Source organism: Pseudorca crassidens, chromosome 16 (assembly GCF_039906515.1).
Source record: "Pseudorca crassidens isolate mPseCra1 chromosome 16, mPseCra1.hap1, whole genome shotgun sequence".
Taxonomy (NCBI): Eukaryota; Metazoa; Chordata; class Mammalia; order Artiodactyla; family Delphinidae; genus Pseudorca; species Pseudorca crassidens.
The window spans coordinates 39,833,790-39,857,523 of record NC_090311.1 but is presented as its reverse complement, the minus strand read 5'-3'; the positions used below and the strand labels follow the sequence as shown (position 1 = coordinate 39,857,523).

The following is a 23,734-nucleotide window of genomic DNA, read 5'->3' as shown; positions in this document are numbered from 1 at the left end:
AAGAATCAACACTCTGAAAATGACTCTACTACCCAAAGCAATCTACAGATTCAATGCAATCCCTATCAAACTACCACTGGCATTTTTCACAGAACTAGGACAAAAAAATTCACAATTTGTATGGAAACACAAAAGACCCTGACTAGCCAAAGCAATCTTAAGAAAAACGGAGCTGGAGGAATCAGGCTCCCTGACTTCAGACTATACTACAAAGCTACAGTCATCAAGACAGTATGGTACTGGCACAAAAACAGAAATATAGATCAATGGAACAGGATAGAAAGCCCAGAGATAAACCCACACACATATGGTCACCTTACCTTTGATAAAGGAGGCAAGAATATACAGTGGAGAAAAGACAGCCTCTTCAATAAGTGGTGCTGGGAAAACTGGACAGGTACATGTAAAAGAATGAAATTAGAACACTCCCTAACACCATACACAAAAACTCAAAATGGATTAAAGACCTAAATGTAAGCCCAGACACCATCAAACTCTTAGAGGAAAACATAGGCAGAACACTCTATGACATAAATCACAGCAAGATCCTTTTTGACCCACCTCCTAGAGAAATGGAAATAAAAACAAACAAATGGGACCTAATGAAACTTAAAAGCTTTTGCACAGCAAAGTAAACCATATGCAAGACGAAAAGACAGCTCTCAGAATAGAAGAAAATATTTGCAAATGAAGCAACTGACAAAGGATTAATCTCCAAAACATACAAGCAACTCATGCAGCTCAATATCAAAAAAACAAACAACCCAATCTAAAAGAGGGCAGAAGATCTAAACAGACATTTCTACAAAGAAGATATACAGATTGCCAACAAACACATGAAAGAATGCTCAACATCATTAATCAGAGAAATGCAAATCAAAACTACAATGAGATATCATCTCACACTGGTCAAAATGGCCATCATCAAAAAATCTACAAACAATAAATGCTGGAGAGGGTGTGGAGAAAAGGGAACCCTGTTGCACTGTTGGTAGGAATGTAAATTGATACAGCCACTATGGAGAACAGTATGGAGCTTCCTTAAAAAACTAAAAATACAACTACCATACGACACAGCAATTCCACTACTGTGCATATACTGAGAAAACCATAATTCAAAAAAGAGTCATGTACCACAATGTTCATTGCAGCTCTATTTTCAATAGCCAGGACATGGAAGCAACCTAAGTGTCCATCGACTGTAGAATGGATAAAGAAGATGTGGCACATATATATAATGGAATATTACTCGCCATAAAAGGGAATGAAACTGAGTTATTTGTAGTGAGGCGAATGGACCTAGAGACTGTCATACAGAGTGAAGTAAGTCAGAAAGAGAAAAACAAATACTGTATGCTAATACTTATATATGGAATCTAAAAAAATAAAATGGTCAGAAGAACCTAGGGGCAAGACGGGAATAAAGATGCAGACCTACTAGAGAATGGACTTGAGGATATGGGGAGGGGGAAGGGTAAGCTGGGACAAAATGAGAGACTGGCATGGACATATACACACTACCAAATGTAAAATAGATAGCTAGTGAGAAGCAGCCGTATAGCACAGGGAGATCAGCTTGGTGCTTTGTGACCACCTAGAGGGGTGGGATAGGGAGGGTGGGAGGGAGGGAGATGCAGGAGGTAAGAGATATGGGGACATATGTATATGTATAACTGATTCACTTTGTTATAAAGCAGAAACTAACATACCACTGTAAAGCAATTATACTCTAATAAAGATGTTAAAAAAAGAATATTAGTGATAGAAAAATTCTCTTTTCTAAAAAGCTTGTTTTTTTTTTACTCAAACAGGATCTCTCGTCTTATTAGAGAGCTTCAAATTGAAGTAAAAATAGTTTAGTGCTAGAGAGCCTAATTAACTAGCCATTAGAATTCTGAGAATCAGAGTTTAAGTCATCAAGAGTGACGACTGAGGGCTTCCCTGGTGGCGCAGTGGTTGAGAGTCCGCCTGCCGATGCAGGGGACACGGGTTCGTGCCCTGGTCCGGGAAGATCCCTAAATGCTGCAGAGCAGCTAGGCCCATGAGCCATGGCCGCTGAGCCTGCGCTCTCCAACAGGAGAGGCCACAACAGTGAGAGGCCCGAGTACCGCCAAAAAAAAAAAAAACAAGAGTGAAGACTGAGTGAACTGTCATTAGGGAGACAATACATCCTTAAACTAAACCTCACTTGGGCTAATTCTATACATCCAATATAGAATTCTTCATTTTGCCAGGTGGCCCTATCATTACTACTAAATACTTAGCACACTCTTCACCTTTTGTATTGTGTCTAAAAGTACTTAAAATATGAATTTAATATTTTTAACATAGCAGAATATATTGATTTTAATCCACCCTTTTGATCACATGTTGTTTGTACCAAAACTTTACCCGTAAGAAGCTACTGACTGCTTCTACATCTGAATGCATTTATTTATTGAGGGAAAAAGATGAGGAGGAGGAGGAGAGGAAGAATAGGAGAAAGGTGGGAAGCAAAGAAGAAAGGGAAGAGGAAGAAAAGGAAGGAGGAAGGGAAGGAGGAAGGAAGGTTGGCTTAACGCCATTTAGAATAATATTCACTAACTTTACTAAAAGACCAGTCAATAACTTCTTGCTGGTTAGGGTTCAGCTACTTTGCAGACTTATCTTTTGGATAGTCTTATAGTATCTTTTCAGATTTTTATCCAGGCGATATTGGAACATAGATTAACAATAACAACAAAAATCTCTCATTCCCTGTAACTCCCCTGTCTCTAACACCAGGACATAATTTCAGCAAACAATGCTACTTCTAAGTATACAGAGTTCAGAGTGCATATGAGCCAAAGAGAGATGAAATTTGTAAGAATTCAGAATTCTCTGCAACTAAAGTCCTTGAAGTTTAATATGTTCCTTGTATTGCCTTAAATCTTGGCCTTGTCTGTGTTAAATTTACTCATGGATTTAATTTCTTTCAAAAAATAAAACAAACAAAACCATCCTCTGAGGCAACTTTAATTTATCTGTTTGCACAACAGACCAGAGGACTTAAGGAGTTTTTTTCCAAACATGGAATGCAATGTTTACCCATTGGACCCCGTCCAGTCAACTGAGAAAACAGAATTTCTTCAAAAGTACTGAATAATTTTAAACCCTATGTATTTATAGAATAACTGAAGTTACACTGCTTAATTGGAATCCTAGGCTGACATAAATATTCTATCATTTGTTGTATACATACAAATTTTAAAATACTATGCTTATCAGGAGATTTCAAAGAAAAAATATCCTCTCCCCTCTGGTTTTAAATAACTCTTCAAAACCTCACAATTGATGCTTCCTTGGTGGTGCAGTGGTTGAGAATCTGCCTGCTAATTCAGGGGACACGGCTTCGAGTCCTGGTCTGGGAAGATCCCACATGCCGCAGAGCAACTAGGCCCGTGAGCCACAACTACTGAGCCTGCGCGTCTGGAGCCTGTGCTCCACAACAAGAGGGGCCGCGATAGTGAGAGACCCGCGCACCGGGATGAAGAGTGGCCCCCACTTGCCACAACTAGAGAAAGCCCTCGCACAGAAACGAAGACCCAACACAGCCCTAAATAAATAAATTAATTAATTAAGAAAGAAAAGTAAATCCTATTAAAAAAAAAAACCTCACGATTCCTTTCATATATGGATAGATGATTACACACAAATTAATGTTAGAAAGTTTTTTCAATGGTTGAAATGCATCAAGAAATGAATTTCCAAATAAATTTTGTCATTATTTATCCTTGTGACTTTTTTTAATATGTTCACCAATTGGCACTTTTCTTCTATATATAAAAAAATAATAAATACTCATCTATTGATCTCCTGACATTATCCATTTTCAGGAAGTTGGCCTGATGTGATCAAGAGAACAAGGACTTTGGGACCGGGTCTGGTTTTGAATCCAGCTGTGTGATGCTGGGAAAGCTTGTCATTTTCATAACTCCAGTTGCCTCCTCAATAAAGTGGGAATAACGCCAACTCCCTCAAAGAATCCCGTCAAAGGTACGTGAGATAATGTGTATAAAGTAGCAGGTGCGGGCTGTTTTGTTCTTGTTTCCTCCCTTGTCTCCTTCACTGCTCTGAAAACTCTGTGGGGGAGTGATCAGAACCCAGCCCGTCTTTCTGTTACCAGACACCATGCCAGCTGCTGCCTCTCATGGCTTCCTATTCCAGTGCACTTTCCCTACACCCGAGGCAAAGCAGAAAAGCAGGACTGTCTGGTTTGGAGATACCCTTTCTGCTTAACAGCCAGATTCTAAGCTTAAGAGGTCACCTCGGTAAAGTCATATTGGTAAATAAATTGTGAATAACTTTATTCCAAGCCAAAAAAAAAAACCACACACACACACACCCCCTAGAAACAGAAACTATGAGTCATATTTCTCCTTATTCAGGCTTTTTCTAAACAAACTGATGTGCTCTCCTCTTCCCAGGACAGATAAAACGTACAAGCTGAGACACGTACTTTGTCTAAATCACCCGGATGTTTACTTTGTCCCTCAACAGAGTTTCCTCATCCACACTGCAGATTCTCAGATGTCTCTCCAGCTGTGGGGAAGTAGATTTCTACATCTAGTGGAGAAATCTAGGTTGCTGGGATCCAAGGAGCTCCCCGTTCTTAGTTTCCCTAAAAGCTCATGGATTCCTTCTGAACTTGTTCATTACAGAACAATTCTCCTGATGGAAAACACCTCCGTCCCAGATGCACCAATCATTGGCATATAAAACATTTTAAAAAGATAGGACGGTAAGCAGGCTCAGCATGAAATATACAGAAATGAAATAAGCCTCTAATATAGTATTGTAAATCAACTATACTTCAATAAAGAATACAGAAGCCTCACTACAGAAATGATTTATAAGGATCAAAACTACAGCAATAAAATGAAGGAATATTAAACTGCTTTATCACACGGCTTTAGTTTTTTAAACCCCAGTGTTGAGAAACTATCCTAGGAACATGATGGAGGAAAGTCAGCCTACAATCCCCAAAGGGACACATCCTTTCAAGCTTAGCCTCAGGACGAGCAGCATAATGAATCAATGTACTAAGTCCCTTAGTTGGGGCCTTGTCTTCCTCAGAGCCAAACAGTACTTGTCTGTATAAGACTCATTACTTGACTTAAATGGACAATTTTAGCCACAAATACCATAAATCAGATGTCTTATTAATCATTTGCAAGAATTAGAAGGAATTCACACATGTGGAGGTGAGTATGCCTATATGTAAACATTGTAGATGAATAATTTTAATCACCATATCATTATGCAAATATCAGATTACATGCTCTTTTTAAAAAGGATCAATATGGAGACACTTGTGCAAATGCTAGATGACAACATGAAATTAATGGCCACTTTTACATTTATCTGCTCCTGTGTCACCTTTAATGAGAATGGATCTGCTACCATGAAATGGGCTGTAAGCAGGCCAACTTGAAAATGGTGTGAGAAAGTACCTCTTTATTCGTCACATCATTTGCCATCAAAACTATGCCAGCTTTGCAGAGCTTAATTCTAATGCGGGTTTCACAATCTTCTAGAAAAGCTCTATTAAAGCTCAAAGCTTAAGAGCTTAAAAGGTCTGTCACTTATCCTTTGAAAAATTTTTAAAAAGGTCCAAAATCCCTAAAACTATTTTCATATGCACCTTCTTTTGCCATCTCTCCCCGTAAAATCTAGGGAAAGTGGGATCGTGATTTTGCTTTTCCACAAATGTGATCTCAACAAGTTGATTAGACTATATTGTTGTCCCTTACATAATTTGTGCCCAAAAAGTAGCATCATGATTTCTTCAGACTAAAGTGTACCAAAGATACTCCATCAATAAACATCCAAATAGTGCAATTCCTTAAAGAAGTTCACAAAACTCAGCTTAACTAAGCAAGGACAGGTCCCGCCTAAAGACCACCATCTGTGCTTGAAGAGCTCCAGGCAGGAGGGTAGAAAGGAGCTTCAAGCCACAAACACTTTCCTCTGATGCCAAAAGACAGTGACCCTTAGTTCTTGGTTATTTAATATCCATGTTAGTAATAATGGTGCCTTCTGACATACAGGTGGTGGATTTCCAAATATCACTGAGCCTAAGCAATTCTAAGACATCATCACTTTTATTCATCATCATTTAAAGTGACAGCTCTTATGCTATTACAGAGTATTTATTTCTAAGAACATACCCTCAGGGGTGGGAGGAAGGAAAAAATTACTGAGGTTTGGGGAAAGGGCAATATTAGAGAAGAAATTACAGTAAATGGGAAGAAACCCAGATACACCAAGGACAAAGTCAGTGGAACTTTATTTAACTCTTAGGCCTCAGTTTTCTCATCTGTAAAATGTAAATGTTAGTACTTACTTTAAAGATTTTTCTTGAGGATTAAATAAGTTAATACATCTAAAGTGTTTTGAACATTGCTTAGCACACACTCAGTAACTGCTCATATTATCGTATTTTGTTTATTCCTAATTATAATCCTTCATTGTGGGAGGGTACCCTATTTTTGGTTGTAGAAACTGAGAGTCTGTTTAAAGAAACTTGCCTAAGATTACATACCTATAAGATGCTGAATCCAAAATTTAAACAAATACTCTTTTCATAACAAGTCACACAAACATTTAAAATATTTGAAATATATTTTCTACCTTCATCTTATATCCTAGATCAGTGATTCCCAAGAGCGGTCCCCAGACCGAAAGCATGAGCATCACCTGAGAACTTGTTAAAAATGTAAATTTGCAGACCCCACCCCACATCTGTCATTCAAAACTGACATTACAAGGGCAGCTGTAAGCAGTTACTTTCTCTTCCTATGGACAATATAGCAATCTTAGCAGGAGTATTAAAACATATCCTAGAGGAATTGTGAAACACCGGAACATGTGTTTAGTCAAGATCGTGTTGAGTTATACGCTGGAGGTTCTGAACAAAAGACAGTTGAATTTCAGCTTTACCTGAGGGCAGAGAGCTGGATCAGTATATAGTTGACCCTGGAACAGCAGGGATTTGATCTGCATGGGTCCACTTTCATGAAAATGTTTTCCATAGTAAACACTAGCGTGCCTCATGATCCACGGCTGGTTGAATCTGAGGATGTGGAATGGCAGATACGGAGGAACCATGGATACAGAGGGCTGACTACAAGTTATATTCGCATTTTTGAGTGCATGGGGGTTGGTGCCCCTAACCTCCACATTGTTCAAGGGTTAACTGTACTACCAATTGTCCATGTGCCTTTGGGCAACTCCCACAACCAATCTAGGCCTCGGCTCTCTCATTAGTGAAATGAGCAACCTCTCATATCCCTTACAAGTTTGTATTCTACTCAAAGAACTCTAAATCTCTCCCTGTGTTTTTATAAATATGATAAACAATAAAAATCTGAGAAACAAGGTGACCTGTTGGATTGAGTTATAAGGAAATGAAATTTGGGGGGTTTTTAAACTGGATCAGAGAAGGAAAAACTTGCAAGGCATTTAAAAATGTCATTACCCCAGGCCGAAAGTAAAAATATAGAGTACAGAAAAAAGCCTATATAATATCAAACTAATAATCTAAGTATGTTACCTTTGTGGAGAGGCAAAAAGAAAATACCACTAACCCACCCTCATGTTAAGTTCACTACAGTGAGGAGCTTCATTAGAAGCTGTGAATGAACTGTGAACTTGAGTCCAGGTATGGGAGAATACTCAGACTGGGAATTCAGCAGCCTGAGTTCTAAGTTCTGTTTCTAACTGAATGTGAACTTATTTTGGCCTCTGAGACTCAATTCCTTCACCTATAAAATGCGCACAGAGATGAAACTATATCTTGTCTTAGATTTTTCTAAAACTGAAGTTTAATCATTATTGACGTATCAGACCAGACATGAAGATGCATCATTATGTAGGCTAGGCCGCTGCTAGTGACAGGTGTGGTCAAAACTACCAGATGAGAGAAATGTAAAGCAATTAAAGAGACATTTCAGGAAGGTTGGTCTGGGATATAGACTGAAGTCATAGAGTCAACTCCAAATGAAATTATCCACATAGTGAAGGTCATTCTGATATCCAAAGGATAGCATGAAGTTTCTAGAACAAAGTCATATTGCTTTTTTTTAAAGGAATCACTTACTTTTCTAATATGCATATGTAAGTAACATTTAATTATATGTTAGATGTATAAACAAGTATTATTGTTTTAGAGAATAAGGGGAGATAACAAACTAGATTTGGACTTACTCCCTAGGAATGAACATACGGAATAAGGAACCTTTACACAGCATCAAAATGTATACCAGGGCTCTCAATGAGAAAACTGGGGCAGAAGGATTAATCAACAGAGTAGTTCTATGATTTGCCAAAGGCCCACTCCTCATCTGGACACCTTGTATGTGGTTGCTGCTACGGCCCTCATAGGGAGCCATTAGCTTTGGGCTTTGTTATAAATTAGCTTCCAGGGATCTGATCAGAGATCCCTGAAGAAGATCCACTCTTCTGCCCAAAGAGGGCCAAAACCACACGACTGCTAGTTTTAACACCGAAAACTGGGCTTCCCTGGTGGCGCAGTGGTTGACAGTCTGCCTGCGATGCAGGGGACACGGGTTCGTGCCCCGGTCCGGGAAGATCCCACATGCCGTGGAGCGGTTGGGCCCGTGAGCCATGGCCGCTGGGCCTGTGCGTCCGGAGCCTGTGCTCCGCAACGGGAGAGGCCACAACAGTGAGAGGCCCGCGTACCACAAAAACAGAAGAAAACAAAAACAAATAAAAACCCAAAACTGAAAACTACCTTAATGGTTGGAGAGTCAGCTGAGAATCAAATAGGTAAAGAACTTCAAAATCCCTAAACTTTAAAATGCTATTTATTGAAAATACAACATGAAACTTGGTGGCTAATACTATTAATTTCTCTTTCAACCTAAGGAAGGTAAATCAGAAATCTGTAATTGTTTGAGACCAGATTCTTTTTTCTGCCATAATGGCACACCATTTCCAGAGTGCTACACCATAGATCACCCTAGAAAATGCATCCATTCAAAGGGAGAGGAGTCTCTTAGGAGGATCTCCATTGCGAGGGAACACAGCATATAAGGAAATGAAGGCTCACCAGGGGACTAGAGTAAAGAGGGAATGAGAAGACAAGGAAGGAGAAGATGGAGAGTGAGATGAACCTAGGGAGGTCAGCAGTAGCCAGAGGAAGCAGGGCTTTGACGACAGTGCCAAAGACGTACTTTATCTTAGGAGTGAGTAGTAGTCATGGAAAGGTTTTATGCAGAATGATGATGCGAGCATATCTGCCTTACCAAAAGATTCCTTAGTGGATCAAGAAAAGGTTTTTTTGTGGGTCGACAGGCTTGATTGAGTAGCTTAAATTCCAAACAGTCCCTGCTGTGTCTCTGATTTGTCAGGGAGGCATTAAGATAAATAGAGGTTCAGCAGCATCATAGTTCGGGGCCAACAGAAAACCCAGTTCCTTCAAGCATATCCCAGTGGTCACACAACTGCATTCTAATGCTCCTCCGGCTATAGATGTCTGTGCCAACAGTAGCACAGAGAATATGCTCAGAAAAAAAGCAACACAAATTAACTCTGGCAGTTAACTCTAGCAGTTATTTTTCAGAATCCATCTGCAAAACAACAGCATTTTTCAGTAGCCAAAGAAGATAGAAAATGCATCTCACAAAATCGCTACTGGACCTATAGCAATCGTACCTTGCTTAGCAGCACTGCCCCTTGAATATTTTTTGGTTTTGCTATGCTTGCATAGGAACATGTGTTTACATCAGGGAATGTGAAATTTAAGCACAAAAGAGAAACAACTAAATAGGATTAAAGACCAGAATCACGGTCTGATGTGGCGTTTAATAGCAAAGAGGAGGCCAGACCACATGACTGGTGGTTACAAAATGAGTAAACACACTGGAATGAAAAAAACCGACTTTGATGAGAAAAATCCTTGCATTTTGTCTGTGCATTTACATGTCTGATGTGTCCCCTCCTTTTCTCACCCTCCAAATTTACTGCTTATTTAGAAAAGTGAAGTGTGGTATGGGGAGATGAGCAGTGATACAGAATCACTCCTCTTTTAGCCTGTCCCTGCCCTTGAAAGTCCTCCATTAGGAAGGCATTCCAATGTACCAGAGACCCTCACTGTGAAGAATTCTGATGATTTCTAATACCATCTGCTAGAGTTTTAATTTTTCTGATTGTGTCACATTGCTTAAATCCTTAACAAACTATGAAGAATATGTATCTATAGTAGAAAAATTCAGATGAAAGTTTTTAGCAAGCATATTAGAGAAAAACACCCCGCCACGCGCATACACACAAGCGCACGTGCACACACACAGGCTGCTACAGAGGATTTAAGTATTAAGTCTATGTTTTTATGATAAAGTAAGTCTTTCTAAACATGAAACCATAAAGTAAAAAGTTGGCTGACTTAACTATATAAACTTTTAAAGCTTTTACGTAATGTAAGAGTGGGAAGCAGAATTTTAAAATCAACAATAAACAGGGAAATAAAAAATTCTGAAGTTATGGTAGAAAAGTTTAATTTTGGTCATCTTAGTTTTTGACAAGGTCTACATTTCCTTGGGGAATATTATGTCATTCCAACAGCCTTGCAAAATAAATGGCAGAAAGTATTAACCTGGGAAAGTGAAGGAGGAATGATTACTCACTCTTAGTTTCACAAGTATAATAGCACAGGGCCCAAGATTAGAAGATCACTAGACTTGGTTTCATACTATGCCACCAGTGTCTTGAAATTTTTCACAATTTTTGCAAAAGGAGTCCTGAATTTTATTTTCCAGTGGGCACTTCAAATTACGTACTCATCCCACACTTACTGTCCTGTAAATTGCCTGTCTACAAAGTGGTAAGCTGTGTGCCAAAGAAGAATACCAAGATGCTTAAGAAATAGCTCTAGTCCCGAAAAGTCTGTAGTTTAAAAGTAGAGATAAGTTTAGCAGTGAGATTATAATAAAGTAGAAAATAACACACATGGTAGAAATGAAGCTCCAGAGAAGAGAGAGATTGCTTCCCAGTAGAACCATCAGTATCTGTGGAAAGGGCAGCTTTTAGTTGAATATAAAAAGAAGAGAGAGACTTAAACATTGACAGTGGGGGAAAAGGCAACAGAGGCAGTGTGCTATATAAAAGCACAAGGTCTGCTTGGGCACATGGAATCATTTGGTTTGCCTGGGGTGAGAAGAAATCTGGCTGAAAAAGCAGGCAGCCATTGGCTGTGGGAGGACCTTGAATACCCAGCTAATGATGCTGTAACTAATTCAACAGGAACTATGAGCATTGTAGAAAGAGAACCAGCTGGTCACAGTAATAATTTAGGAAGATTAAAGCTGGCCCCAGGCAACAGTGGTCATTTGTCACCTTTCTGGACTCCCAGCCCACTACTATATACACAAATGATGTGGACCTGATGTTTTACAGAGTGGCCAGATGAAGAGTGACATCAAAGTCAGTGCCTGTCTCTTTTAGTAAATCAGTTAAACTCCACTTGCTCTAAGCTGACCAACAAGAAATGTTTACGCAATCTAAGAGAACCAACTTTTATTGTTTAAGGTTTGAATTGTCAAAATAGATGATAAATTTGGGCATCTCTGAGAATACAAAAATAAAAGTATATCCAGGATCAATTACACACACACACACACAGAGACATCTACAATTTCCTGAAATTGTGCCTCTAATAAAGAGTTTTTGTTGGAGCCATGGAAGACAGCATTGGCACTCATTCCGTTTCCTTATGAAAACTAACTTATGGAAGCTGAAACCAGCACCATAAATACCCAGCTCTTAGGTATGTAAGACAAATAGTTAACTCTGTCCCACAGACAAGCATTTCACTGATTACCAATTGGGATCTTTCTCTGTCAGGGCTGCATCACAAGAAATCAGTAACTTGTACTTTAATAAAGGCTTAAAAATGAACATTCACTCTTATCTCTGTCTCCATTCACATACACACATCTATGTATCAGCACACATATCAACATATATATACATATATAACATACACAGATGGCACCTGAATAATTTAATTTCCTCGCAAACTATACTAATCTTCAAACAGAAGAAATTCACATTTCCACTTCTGTTTCATTCAATCACCTTTAGTAAAAAAACCAACACCTTAACAATAGAGTAATTTTTTTAATAGGTCTCACCTGATGTCATATTTGAATTTTTATTGTCCTTTTACCAGGAATAAAGAAAAAATTATGTGGAAATAAAAAATGTAATCAGAAACAATAAGTTAACCAAAAGAAATACCCAAGTAAGGAACAGCAAAATTGCCTTTAAGAAAATTCAAGAGATATCCATTAAGATTTTTCTATCACTGACACAAAATATGATTTTTTGACTCCATTTAAACAATTTCTTCACCAAAAATATAAAATAAAAAGGCCAGTTTAACATTCTAGCTCTCAAAAATGAACTCTTAATTGGTGTTGCACTCCCATTTAGCTCACATACTCTGTACATCACTATTTAGTGATGGTTCTGTTCCAAAAGAAAAATTATACAAAATAACTTTTTCAAAAAAAGTCAAAGTTGTCAATATTCTTTTTAATGATAATATATACTCTTTAAAATAAAATAAGCCTAGAGACAAATGAATTTCAGTGACTATCAGTATATTCCTAAGAAACGAAAGCTGGCGTTTTTTTCCAATTCCTATGGTATACTGAGTTATTATCATAATATATAATATCAGGAAAAGAAAAGCTTTTGATACCTCAGAACTGCAACATAAAATGAATTTAATTTGGGAAATTAAATTCAGGATTAAAGGATAATAAACTTCTTCTTGGAACTTTCATCTTAGTCATCTGATCTTTAATATAGAACCTCACACAGAGATGATTCAGTCTTATACTGTGGGTTGCTTTAGAAGAGGTAAATATATTAATTGATCAACAGTTAGAGATGGACTCAATATCCTTTTTGTTGTCATTGTTCCTGCAAATGCTCACTTGCTTCTCTCCTCTATGCTGCTCTCCTCTACGAGAGGATGTTGGATGAAACTCTGAAGTTCTGACTTAACCACCTATCATGAAATTTGGCAGCAGAAACAGAAAGAAGCCAGTGCAAAGTCTTGTACTTCCACAAATTTGTAGGCTAATAAGACTGAGATAAAGGCAAAAAGTGTTTCCCAGGCTGCGTTTCAGAGGAAGGTTGAAAAGACAATAAAACACTCTCAGGAGAAAAGAAAGCATCCTACCTTCTTAAAAATTCCATATACTCGGTATGCTTGATGAGTCCTGTCCTCATCATTATTGTTTGAAAACATTGTCGATCAATGGCCCAGAGTTTCACATTTACAAGAGCTGCAGAAAAAGAAAAAAAAAAATAGGAAAAAAAATTAAAGAATTTCAACAGTGAATTATAATGTGCAAAAGCAAGGAGTTATTCAGTGGAATAAAAGTGATTAACCTTGGTTTAAAGCTAATATCATAATGCTATCCTATTTAGTTAGGAAGTATTCTTGCAGACAAAATGTAGTTCATAATTTTCAATACTAGTATTAATGTCTATAAGGAAGATTCCTGTTGCTCTTAGGTCCTTAAGGGATGAGACGGTCTAAGAACACATTGAAAGTATTTAGTAATTTCAAGACTATATACAAAGGAAATCGGAAGAAGAATAAGAGACGTTCACAAGAAATAACACTCCCTGGTAAGTAACCAGAATGGGGTTAATGACTCACATGATCGATCATATTTTAATTTTTAAAAATATAGGTGAAAATTTAGTTTTCAGGTTTAGGGGTTAACTTAATAGAATAGAAATGATAATTACAATTAAATTGTAACCTGTGCCCAAAGTTACCCTATGAAGTTATCAATATATTAGCTGTTTAATTTTAATTTCTCTCACATACCACTGTCTTTGACAATGAATAATTAAGTATTGAAACTGAATACCACAGAAGAGATCACTATTCGATCTATTAAGCACATGACTAAAGGACAAGTTTTAGAAAGACAGATGTTATAGCGTAAGAGAACAAAATATTAAGATAAACTAGGGTTTTAAAAGAGTACACTAAAAATGTTGGTAATGGAATCTGTGTGGTGGGTATTCAAGAAGCATGTTTTACTATGCTCTCTATTTGTATGTTTGCAAATTTTCATAATAGAAATATTTTAAGTTAGCACATGAGCTACAAAAAGACAATTCATATATAGTACCCATGGAGTATGGGGTAGAGAAGGGCTGTGCAGGGGTTTGAGCAGGACCAGTGAATGGGGCTGAGGTATAGTCTAGTGATCCAAACACAAAAATGGACGAATGCAGTTTTCTCTTCTTCGGTTCTCAGACTAAGCCCAGTGAATGCAATAGATCAAGATTTGGGCATAAGAGAGAGGAGAAAATGCCCGAGTAATCAGGCCATGTATGTGCCTTGCAGGAGGATGCTAGAAGTAATCCACAGAGGAACAGATGAAAAAGATGACAAAAGGAATATTGCACTCTAGAGCAAACCTTTATCTTTGAACTTTACCTAATTTTTCCTTGCAAAATTGTTTGAAGCTAAAAAAGAAAACATGACTTCTCCCTTGGCCAGCTCTTTACTGGAGAACAAAGATGGTCAGTTAAGCAGAAAAAGAACAAAGCAGCAAGGACCGGCGTGTGCATGGCTCCATTCCAAATAGCCTTCAAAAATCAACCTTCAGCAGAAAACAATGCTCATCTCACAGGTATTCTCCAGTCACATTCTAGTTCCTCTGTTGAATCCAGGCTGCTTTCCAGGACACCTGTTTACTTGAGACGAACCATAGAACTGGATGATATAGCCACGAAGGACTGAGAAAATCAGGACAAGATTTATAAGAAGTAGACCCTTAAAAATGAAACGGGACTTCCCTGGTGGTGCAGTGGTTAAGAATCCGCCTGCCAATGCAGGGGACACGGGTTCAATCCCTGGTCCGGGAAGATCCCACATGCCATGTAGAAACTAAGCCTGTGTGCCACAACTACTGAGCCTGTGCTCTAGAGCCTGTGAGCTACAACTACTGAGCCCACATGCCACAACTACTGAAGCCTGTGCGCCTAGAGCCCGTGCTCCACAACAAGAGAAGCCATAACAATGAGAAGCCACCACAATGAGAAGCCTGTGCACCGCAACGAAGAGTAGCCCCCGCTCGCTGCAACTAGAGAAAGCCGCAACAAAGACCCAATGCAGCCAAAAATAAATAAATAAAATAAATAAATTTATTTTAAAAAAGTGATAGGAGTTGAACGAGGAGAGAGACACAAAGGGTAGTCAAGTGGGGAAAGTACATAAACAAGAGCACAGCTGGAAGTGAGTTTGGGCTGTGGGAGTCCAGTCAGGGATAAAACAGACTGCAGTGGTTGAGATTTCTATAAGGTTGCTACACAATTTGAGAGTAGGTTGATGCAGGGCCCTGGAAGCCAGGCAAGGCATAGGAAGCAAGGATTAATTTGATGAACAACAGAAAGCTACTAGAGATCTTAAAAAGACAAAACAAAACAAAGAACCACAATTTTAAAGGATATAACATGGGGATATCAAAAAAAATTAAATGCTTACTAGAAAAAAAAGTATTTTCTATATTCATCATTTTTAATGGTTCCCAGGTGTTTCCAGTATAGACACTCCTCCTTCCAAAGGACCAATTAGGATATGCCAACAAATTTTATTTTAAAAATAGCAACAATAGTTGTATTATACATATTTTTTAAATGCACAAAGGCATGATTAAAAGCATAATGTCAAGGTGAAATAAAGCATATATACATTTTAAGGTTTTGCCCCGCAGAAAGACATCACAGTGCATACTCCTGGTAACAGTATATAAAAGCTTCTATTACAATCTCAAAAATCGAAAGATATCATAGTGATAGCTGAGAAAGACTAATCTAGGAGGGACACACTGGATTCAGAAACACCGGAGTCAAGCAGAACACAGACCAACACTGGCGCTATCAAAGTAACACTTTTTGTACAAACCATAGGGCACAGTAGTTAATATGATAAAAGCTCAGTGTGAGGAAAACTGTTCCGATACACTGTGCGCACAGGTTCAGACAAGGAGTAAGGAGTGCCAGGCAGAGGCCACAGTAATTCAGGAGTGAAGTGAGGAGGGTCTTAGTGAATAAGGCAACAATGGGAGTAACAGCAGAGGCCTGGCAGGTGTGTGTGTGTGTGTGCGCGTGCACGTGTGTGTGTGTGTGTGTGTGTGTGTGCACTAAGTTACCTGCAGCACTATTAGTCTGAGCTCACACTTGAAGGCCAGGCTCCATCCCTTGTCTCTCCTGATAAACCACCTTTTTGTCTTACAACTATAGCTTTTTCTGTGTCATTTACTGGCATTTTGCACATGTTACCAACATGGTCAATTATCTCTATGTCTATATTACATTACCTCAAATAAGTTTGTACTACATTCCCTCTGAGAAAAGTCCCTGTCTTGTTTCCTCTAACTTCCCCCAACTCAAGAAACTTGCTTTTTATTTGATAAACACTGGGTATAATTGTTAATTAATGTAATTTGTGTACATGAAGTTCACCTGCAGAAAATATATATGCCTAGTCAGACTCTAGGGTTACATTAAAATGTCTAAACGGAATTTATTAGCTATCATAATTCATGTGTAGAAAAACGATCTCTGAAATTAAGTTCACAGAATTCAGTATTTTTGTTTTATCTTGATTTCAATAGCCCATGTAAATGGAATGTCTGAGTAAAACTGCGTTCGATATTTTGCATGATAATCAATATGGCTTAATGAAACTTCAAGTTTGTCCATGACCTTGGGCAAGGTGCCAACACCTTTTCTGTATGCTGCCAATATGCATATTAGTCAAGTCAGCATTTTACAGGTGGGCAAGCATGACTAATAATAACCTTGTAATGTTGTCACAAGTATGGTTATATTGGAGTCGTGATTAACATCTTGCTTCTTAAACAGCCTGCTAGAGTATATGTCTGTTGCTTCCATAACTTAGAGAACATTCAAAAAAATCCATTTACCTTTGATATTAAGTGGTATATTAATCTCTGTAGGGGATAAGCACTTCACAAATAAAATTCCTGTGATTTTCACAATGATTACTGTTGTTGAACACGTAAGTCTGAAGAGTGTAAAGCAGAAAAAGGGTTGGGAAGGGATTTTCCTTTTTGTTCAAGTATGTATCTAAAATTCGCTATTGGAAACATTTATCATTTTTTCAGGTTAAGGCCAGATTGAACTCTGTGGAAAAGATACAAGTTACCATTACTCTGGGATCTCTAAGTGGATGAGTACGTTAAGAATACCTTCACTGTAGGCAAAAGTTGACCTTCATTTAGGGGACACCCAGATTATAGAAGAATGAGCCATAAAATGGTGCTAGACTATGAAACCACAAATCTGGGTTTGGCTTAAATTCTCCTACTGGGGAATTCATCTGCTGCCCAATTTGAATTTTGGAAGAATACCGAGAAAGCATGTGTAGGTATAGAGCACTTATAGACTCAAGTAAGTATTCTGCCCATATTTATTTTACTCCAATCTAGTTGACACTGTTGCTATATATAAGGGACAGAAAACAAGGTGATGATTCTTGCCCTCAAGAAACTTGCAACCCAGTACAGAGGCCGACAAACTATCGTCCTTGCCAAATCTGACCTGTGGTCAGTTGCTTTCCTCACTTAGGAAATTCCAAGGATTTTAGGATCTCTGTGCCAGAAAAGAGATGAAGACCAATACACACTTCTTATTCTCCCTCCTCCTTCCCACCACGCACACACGTAGAAAAGGCCGCTTGAGGACATAATCAGGAAGAGGGTCCTCACCAAGAACTCCACCATACTGGCACCCTGATGCTGAACCTTAAGCCTCCAACACTCTGAGAAATAAATGTTCGTTGTTTAAGCCAACCAGTCTATGGTATTTGTTACAGGAATTTGAATGGAGACACCTGGGAGCCATGGAGCCCCAAGCAGTCTGTGGATGAAACACAAAGGATTTGTGAATGTGAGGTGGGACATCTTTATTTTCACTACCCTGTTACTGAAATTTAGCATTTCTTCCATACGTATAGGCAACAACCCACAGTAAGTGGTTCGTCAGCAATAGAAACCATGGCTATTTTTATATCATCCTACATTTGCTGCAGATATCTTAAATATCATTTACCTTCATCATTATTTTGAACTTATGGTAGTTACTAGAGCTCTAGATCTCATGTTTAATGTGTTATTTTATCACAATTATTAAATGTTTTATCATTGTATCTCAATATAAATGGTTCTTTGTAATCCTGTGTATTTTTTATGCTTTTATAAACATTCTTAGATGAATCCATACGCTTCAGAGTAACAAACAGGTCCACGGCGTCCTTAAGATTAAGAGCCCCTGCTCTAAGTATCCTGGAGAAAGGATTACCTCAGGGAAGGAGACAGGAAGAGTGGTAAGGGAAGAGGTAATACTTTAGCTGGTCTGCATCCATAGGGACATAAAAATTACTAAGTAATTATGGTTTACTTATTAACAAACAGCCACTTCCCTAAGTTCCCTGACTATTCCCAGCCCTCTGCCCAGGACTCCCAAGGATTTCCTCAGCTCAGCAAATAAAGGGTTAACACTGAGCCCCGCATATCAATATTCATATAATTTCTTGGCATGCTTCTCTTGTGCCTGGGATGGCACAAAGTAGAGCTCATCAGGTATTTTCTAAATTGCATTTTGTGTGTATGTCAAACATTCTGTCCAAATAAAATCTCTATTCTTGTACTTCATTGGAAAAATTACTCTAGACCTTCATAATCTCTATTAGAAAAGGATGAGTTTTCAATTTGAGCTTTTCCAAGTGTCTTTCCCTAGCAGCAAAACACTGAGTTTTCTGACAAGGATTCCAGAGTGACCTATTCTTCCCCAAGTCGGCCCGTTTTCCAGGGAACATTCTCAGATAGTAGGTAGGTCTCATCTCACAGCTTCTGCTGATCTAATCTGTGTGTGAATGAGCTAGAAGCTTTGGACGGCTTGATGTGGGTGGAAGAACAAGACAGGTGTCATTAGCTTGTTCTCCTACTTCACCTCCAACATTAAAAGAGCTCCAACTCATACCATAAGGTACTTTACTATATGCTCCAGGAACTCCAGAAACTTTATTTTTACACCCCACCTCACCCCCCATTTTCTTGAAGCTTGAATCATCTGTGATAACTCAGATACTTAGTGCTACAGAATCGGCTTACAAAAGACGTTTAGGGGGTCCATGAAGCCCACAATTGCTTCCCATCATTATTAAGGCATATGTTTGCCTAAAGCCAAATTCCAACTGCTGGAATGTTGAGACAAATGCTTCATAATTAGAAAAGGCCATTTGCTGTTTACAGTGCATCTGGAGAGCATCGATATCTCCACTGTGCAGACTGCGTCACTGTTAGTATGGGGGTTATATTTTAAATTTTCTTGCCTAGAAAAGTTCTCTCTTTAATGATATATATTCTATGAAGATGGTAGATTGTCAAGGTGGACATTGCAGGACTTCGCTGGTGGAGCAGTGGTTGAGAATCTGCCTGCCAACGCAGGGGACATGGGTTTGATCCCTGGTCCGGGAAGATCCCACAGGCCGCAGAGCAACTAAGCTCGTGTACCACAACTACTGAGCCCGTGTGCCTAGAGCCCATGCTCCACAACAAGAGAAGCCACCGCAATGAGAAACCCGCACACCGCAACGAAGAGTAGCCCTTGCTTGCCGCAACTAGAGAAAGCCCGTGTGAAGCAACGGAGACCCAACGCAGCCAAAAATAAAGATAAAATAAAGTTGGACATTGCAGATATGAATAATCATTATTATAAGCTTAACAGTAGAAAAATCACTTATCAGTATTGTCATGATGTGCATGTATTTAAAAGGAGTTGGTACAGTGGGCTGCCCTTTAAGGAAGCCAAAAGGATTGATAGTTTCTCTAAATTCTGCTCAACTTCATACTTTGAACAATGTAACTGGTAAGACCAAGTGCTAGCTTTCTGAAGATATTAAAACATTAACATGATGATTTTAAAATTTAAATTCACTCTCAAATGTTAAAAATACTGAAAGGGCCAAATAGGTGGTAATTTATTTTTGTACAGGTACACAAATAACAACGAGCATTATTTTGGTACCATTATTCAACATTTACTATACAACATAAGAACTTTGTTATATCTATTTATCCTATAATAATCCTACGAGATATTCTTGTCCCCTTCCTATAAATATGGAAACTCAGTCTCAGAGAAGCTAAGTTGCTGCCCAGGTCACACATATAATAATTCTAAGATTCAGTTTCATTCTGACTCCAAAGCCTGGTTCTTTTTCTCTTGCATGCTTCTGAAATTGGGCTAAGGATATCTGCTTTCCTCACCCTCTTTCTCTGACCCACTTCACCACCCTACTCATCATCACTGAATATCACAGGAGCAAAAGGAATAGGAATGTGACTTCCACAACGGAGGTGGTGAAGATTTCTTGAAATTAAAACAGAAGCTTGGGCTGCAAGTTTTACCTAAGGTTTAAAAGCCATGGGAGACTTCAAAAGTATTTTGTACCTGAGGCAGGTTCCTCGTGACCATCTTCTACCCCACCTCTCCCTCTCCTGGCTCTCAGCACCATGGCATGCCTAGCACACCCCTCTTCCTAACCTCCAGAGTTACCAGGAGCTACCTTCTGTCTTTAGTGGCCTTCAGTGACAAAGCTCAAGAAGCATTGTGCTTCATTCTACAGGCTCCAGTTTTAATGCAGGGGGAGTCCCAGTGTTGTCAAAAAGTCATCTTTAAAAGTTATAGTCATGTGAGCCATCCTGAGGCCAGCCGACAGCAGCCACCAAGGGCAGCAGAGACAAATATATGTGAGGGCCAAGTGTACCAGAGCAAACTCCACTCATGCAGAACTCTAACCACATCTCCCTTCTTGCTGGCCAAAGCCCATAAACACCCAAAACTAAGTGCTAATTAGTAACAGGGACTGGGGATGCAAAACCTGGCCATGGAAGCAGGGACTTCCCAGGTGTCAGTCTTTCTCCTGGCACTCCTTGTTAAGACAATAAAGTGTGCTGTTGTAAACACCTATTAAACCAAAGTGCAATTATTTAGAAACCTGTAGACACCTAGTTCTATGTAAATCTGGTAGTGGGGGCTGGTGGTTGGAGGGAGGGGTATAAAAATGAAGAGAGAGAGATAAAGAAGCAAAGGAATCAACCTCAGGTCATCTGAAACAACCCTGACATGAAGGAAAATGTCAAGTATATCAGGAAAAAGAGCAGGAAGAAAGGGGGAATGAGCCTCTAGGAAGTAAGTGGCTTTCTCTCTAACTTAGATACAAATTAGGGACCAAGAGTGAAAGAAGGAGCCAAAAGACCCCCAGATAACAGTCGTGAAGACCAAAGTGCTCTGAGTTGTCTAGTGAAGAAAAGATTACATAATCACTTTGAGCTACTGACAGAGAAACACAGTTAAGAAAGTGATAAACTACTCCAATCAGTCCTACAAGACTGATCTTCCTAAAGTACTATTCTAATCCTGTTACTCTACCCACAAAATATTCAGTGGCTCCCTACTGCCAATAAATAAAGCAACACCTCTCCATCCTTGCATTTAATCCATATTCAGTTTAAAGTACCTTTCAAAATTCATCTCTCACAATCCTCTACACAGACCTTTTATTTTATCAAATGATTCTACTGTCAGGTTTCTAAATCCACACTTCCGTTCTCTGCCTTCAGGTCTTTGCTCCAATTATTTTCTTCTACTCATGACAATCCTAGTAGCCCTTCAAGACCCAGGGGCTTCCCTGGTGGCACAGTGGTTGAGAGTCCGCCTGCCGATGCAGTGGACACGAGTTCGTGCCCTGGTCCAGGAAGATCCCACATGCTGTGGAGCGGCTGGGCCCGTGAGCCATGGCCGCTGAGCCTGCGCGTCCGGAGCCTGTGCTCTGCAACGGGAGAGGCCAAAGACCCAGTTTAAAAGCCACTCTCTCCATGAAGACTTTCCCGTTCACCCCAGCTAGAATTTCTCTATTTTTTTCCTACAACCTTCTGATTTTGCCTCCTTTGTGGTTTTTTATCACTCTGGCTTGCTTTGTAGTTATTCATGTACCTCAATCATATCAGTACCATACATGGTCCACTGTGAGTACTGTGATACCTCACAGGATTCAACAAATGTTTTAGGGTAAATAAGTGACTAGGTTACAAGGGGAAAACAATCTGCGAAAAAGAAGAAACAGGATATTCACTCTGGATAAGAGAAAGCGAAAACTCAGTAACTGTCCTAAAAGATTTGATGGCTTTATTAGACTTTAATTCAATGAAACTGTTTATAGTAGCATTAAGGGCTAGCCTGAAATCAAAAGTTGGGAGACATTACAAACATTCTTCAGACATCTGAGAACTTACTACGTGCCCAGAACTGTATTAGGCACTGGTGATACAAAGATAAATAACATACATACCTTGTTCTCAAGTACCTCCTTGCTGCTGAACGCTAACTTTCCTTACTTTTCCTGTTTACATATTCACTTCTTTATTATACCACCTTATGCTAATTAGTCTTAATTATTCCACCTCAAGCAAAATTTGAATCAATCCACTCCATAATGTTTCTGGTGGATTAAGAAGTAATTCCTTCCTACTTGTCAAGGACAGAACTAAGCCAGTAATTAGAACTGACAGGATTGGTGATTAAGACTGATGTAAAGACAAAAGGAATGCAGCAATGGCTAAATCTTGTCCTAAGAAACTTCCCATCACAGGAAATGCTCCAGTAGACCACCTAGTAAAATAGTGGAGAAAGACTTCCTATATCAGATGGAAAATTGAATTGGATCACCTCAAAGGAGTAACTGAACCACAAGATTTTATACTAGGTAAGAGATCAATGCAGAGAGAAGTGAGTCATAGATCTACATGAATGAATACATAATGATAGTTATTTTGAGGTAACATACTCCTGTAAGGGGCATTGTACACAGGATGATGGTTTCGTTACAGGCCTATGTGAGAGTCAAATGTCTAGAAAAAAGGTGATGTCATTTGTTAATGTTAAGGAAAAGGCATCTCAGTCAATGCTTTATGCACAAATTGAAAGGCTCAGGAATACAAAAGACATAAAGGCATGAGACAGCATGCTACAGCATGAAAGCCAGTGATCTGGCCTGTGTATCTTCCCTGTAACCACACAGGAGCTGTGTGGCCTTGGGCAAGTAATTTAAGCTTTCATCAGTCTATTTTAGGAAACCGAGATAATAAAGTATGCCTCATGAAATTCTTCTCAGATACAAATGAAATGACTCATCGTAAATATTCAGCATGATACCTGGCATCTCAAATCTTCTTCACTCAAGGATGTCCTTTAATGATGTTTCCACCTTATAAACACACAGAAAACAAACACTAACCTGTGGGCTAACGGCAATGAATTGAGTTAAAAAAAATACCCAACCAACCAACCAAAAATCCCAAAAGTTTACAGCAGTCATGAGGTTGGTTCACTACCTCAGAATAATAAAACAGAACATTACTTGGTGAATTGCATACAGGTTTAGGAAGGCTTAAAGGTTAAGAGGAAAATTAAGATAATGACTCAGCGTGTCTTAATATGATAACAAAGATAAGAAGCTGGCTTACAGCAGCATAGAGCTCTTTGAGGGCAAAAAGTGGGTCTTGTTCATCTTTTTATCCCCAGTGCAGTGTGTCTCCAGTTACTGGCATGTAGAAAACGACCAGTAAAT

At 38.9% G+C, this 23,734-nt stretch overlaps 1 protein-coding gene across 2 annotated transcripts in view; it reads right to left on the bottom strand.

Annotated features, from left to right (window-relative positions):
- The window catches only part of PRKG1 (protein kinase cGMP-dependent 1), a 1,185,098-nt gene that overhangs the window by 412,643 nt on the left and 748,721 nt on the right, over positions 1 to 23,734 (bottom strand). For both annotated transcript variants that reach the window (XM_067710145.1, XM_067710144.1), the window contains exon 4: positions 13,232 to 13,337. In XM_067710145.1, the coding sequence (XP_067566246.1) occupies positions 13,232 to 13,337 (106 nt within the window). The remainder of the gene's footprint in view (positions 1 to 13,231; positions 13,338 to 23,734) is intronic.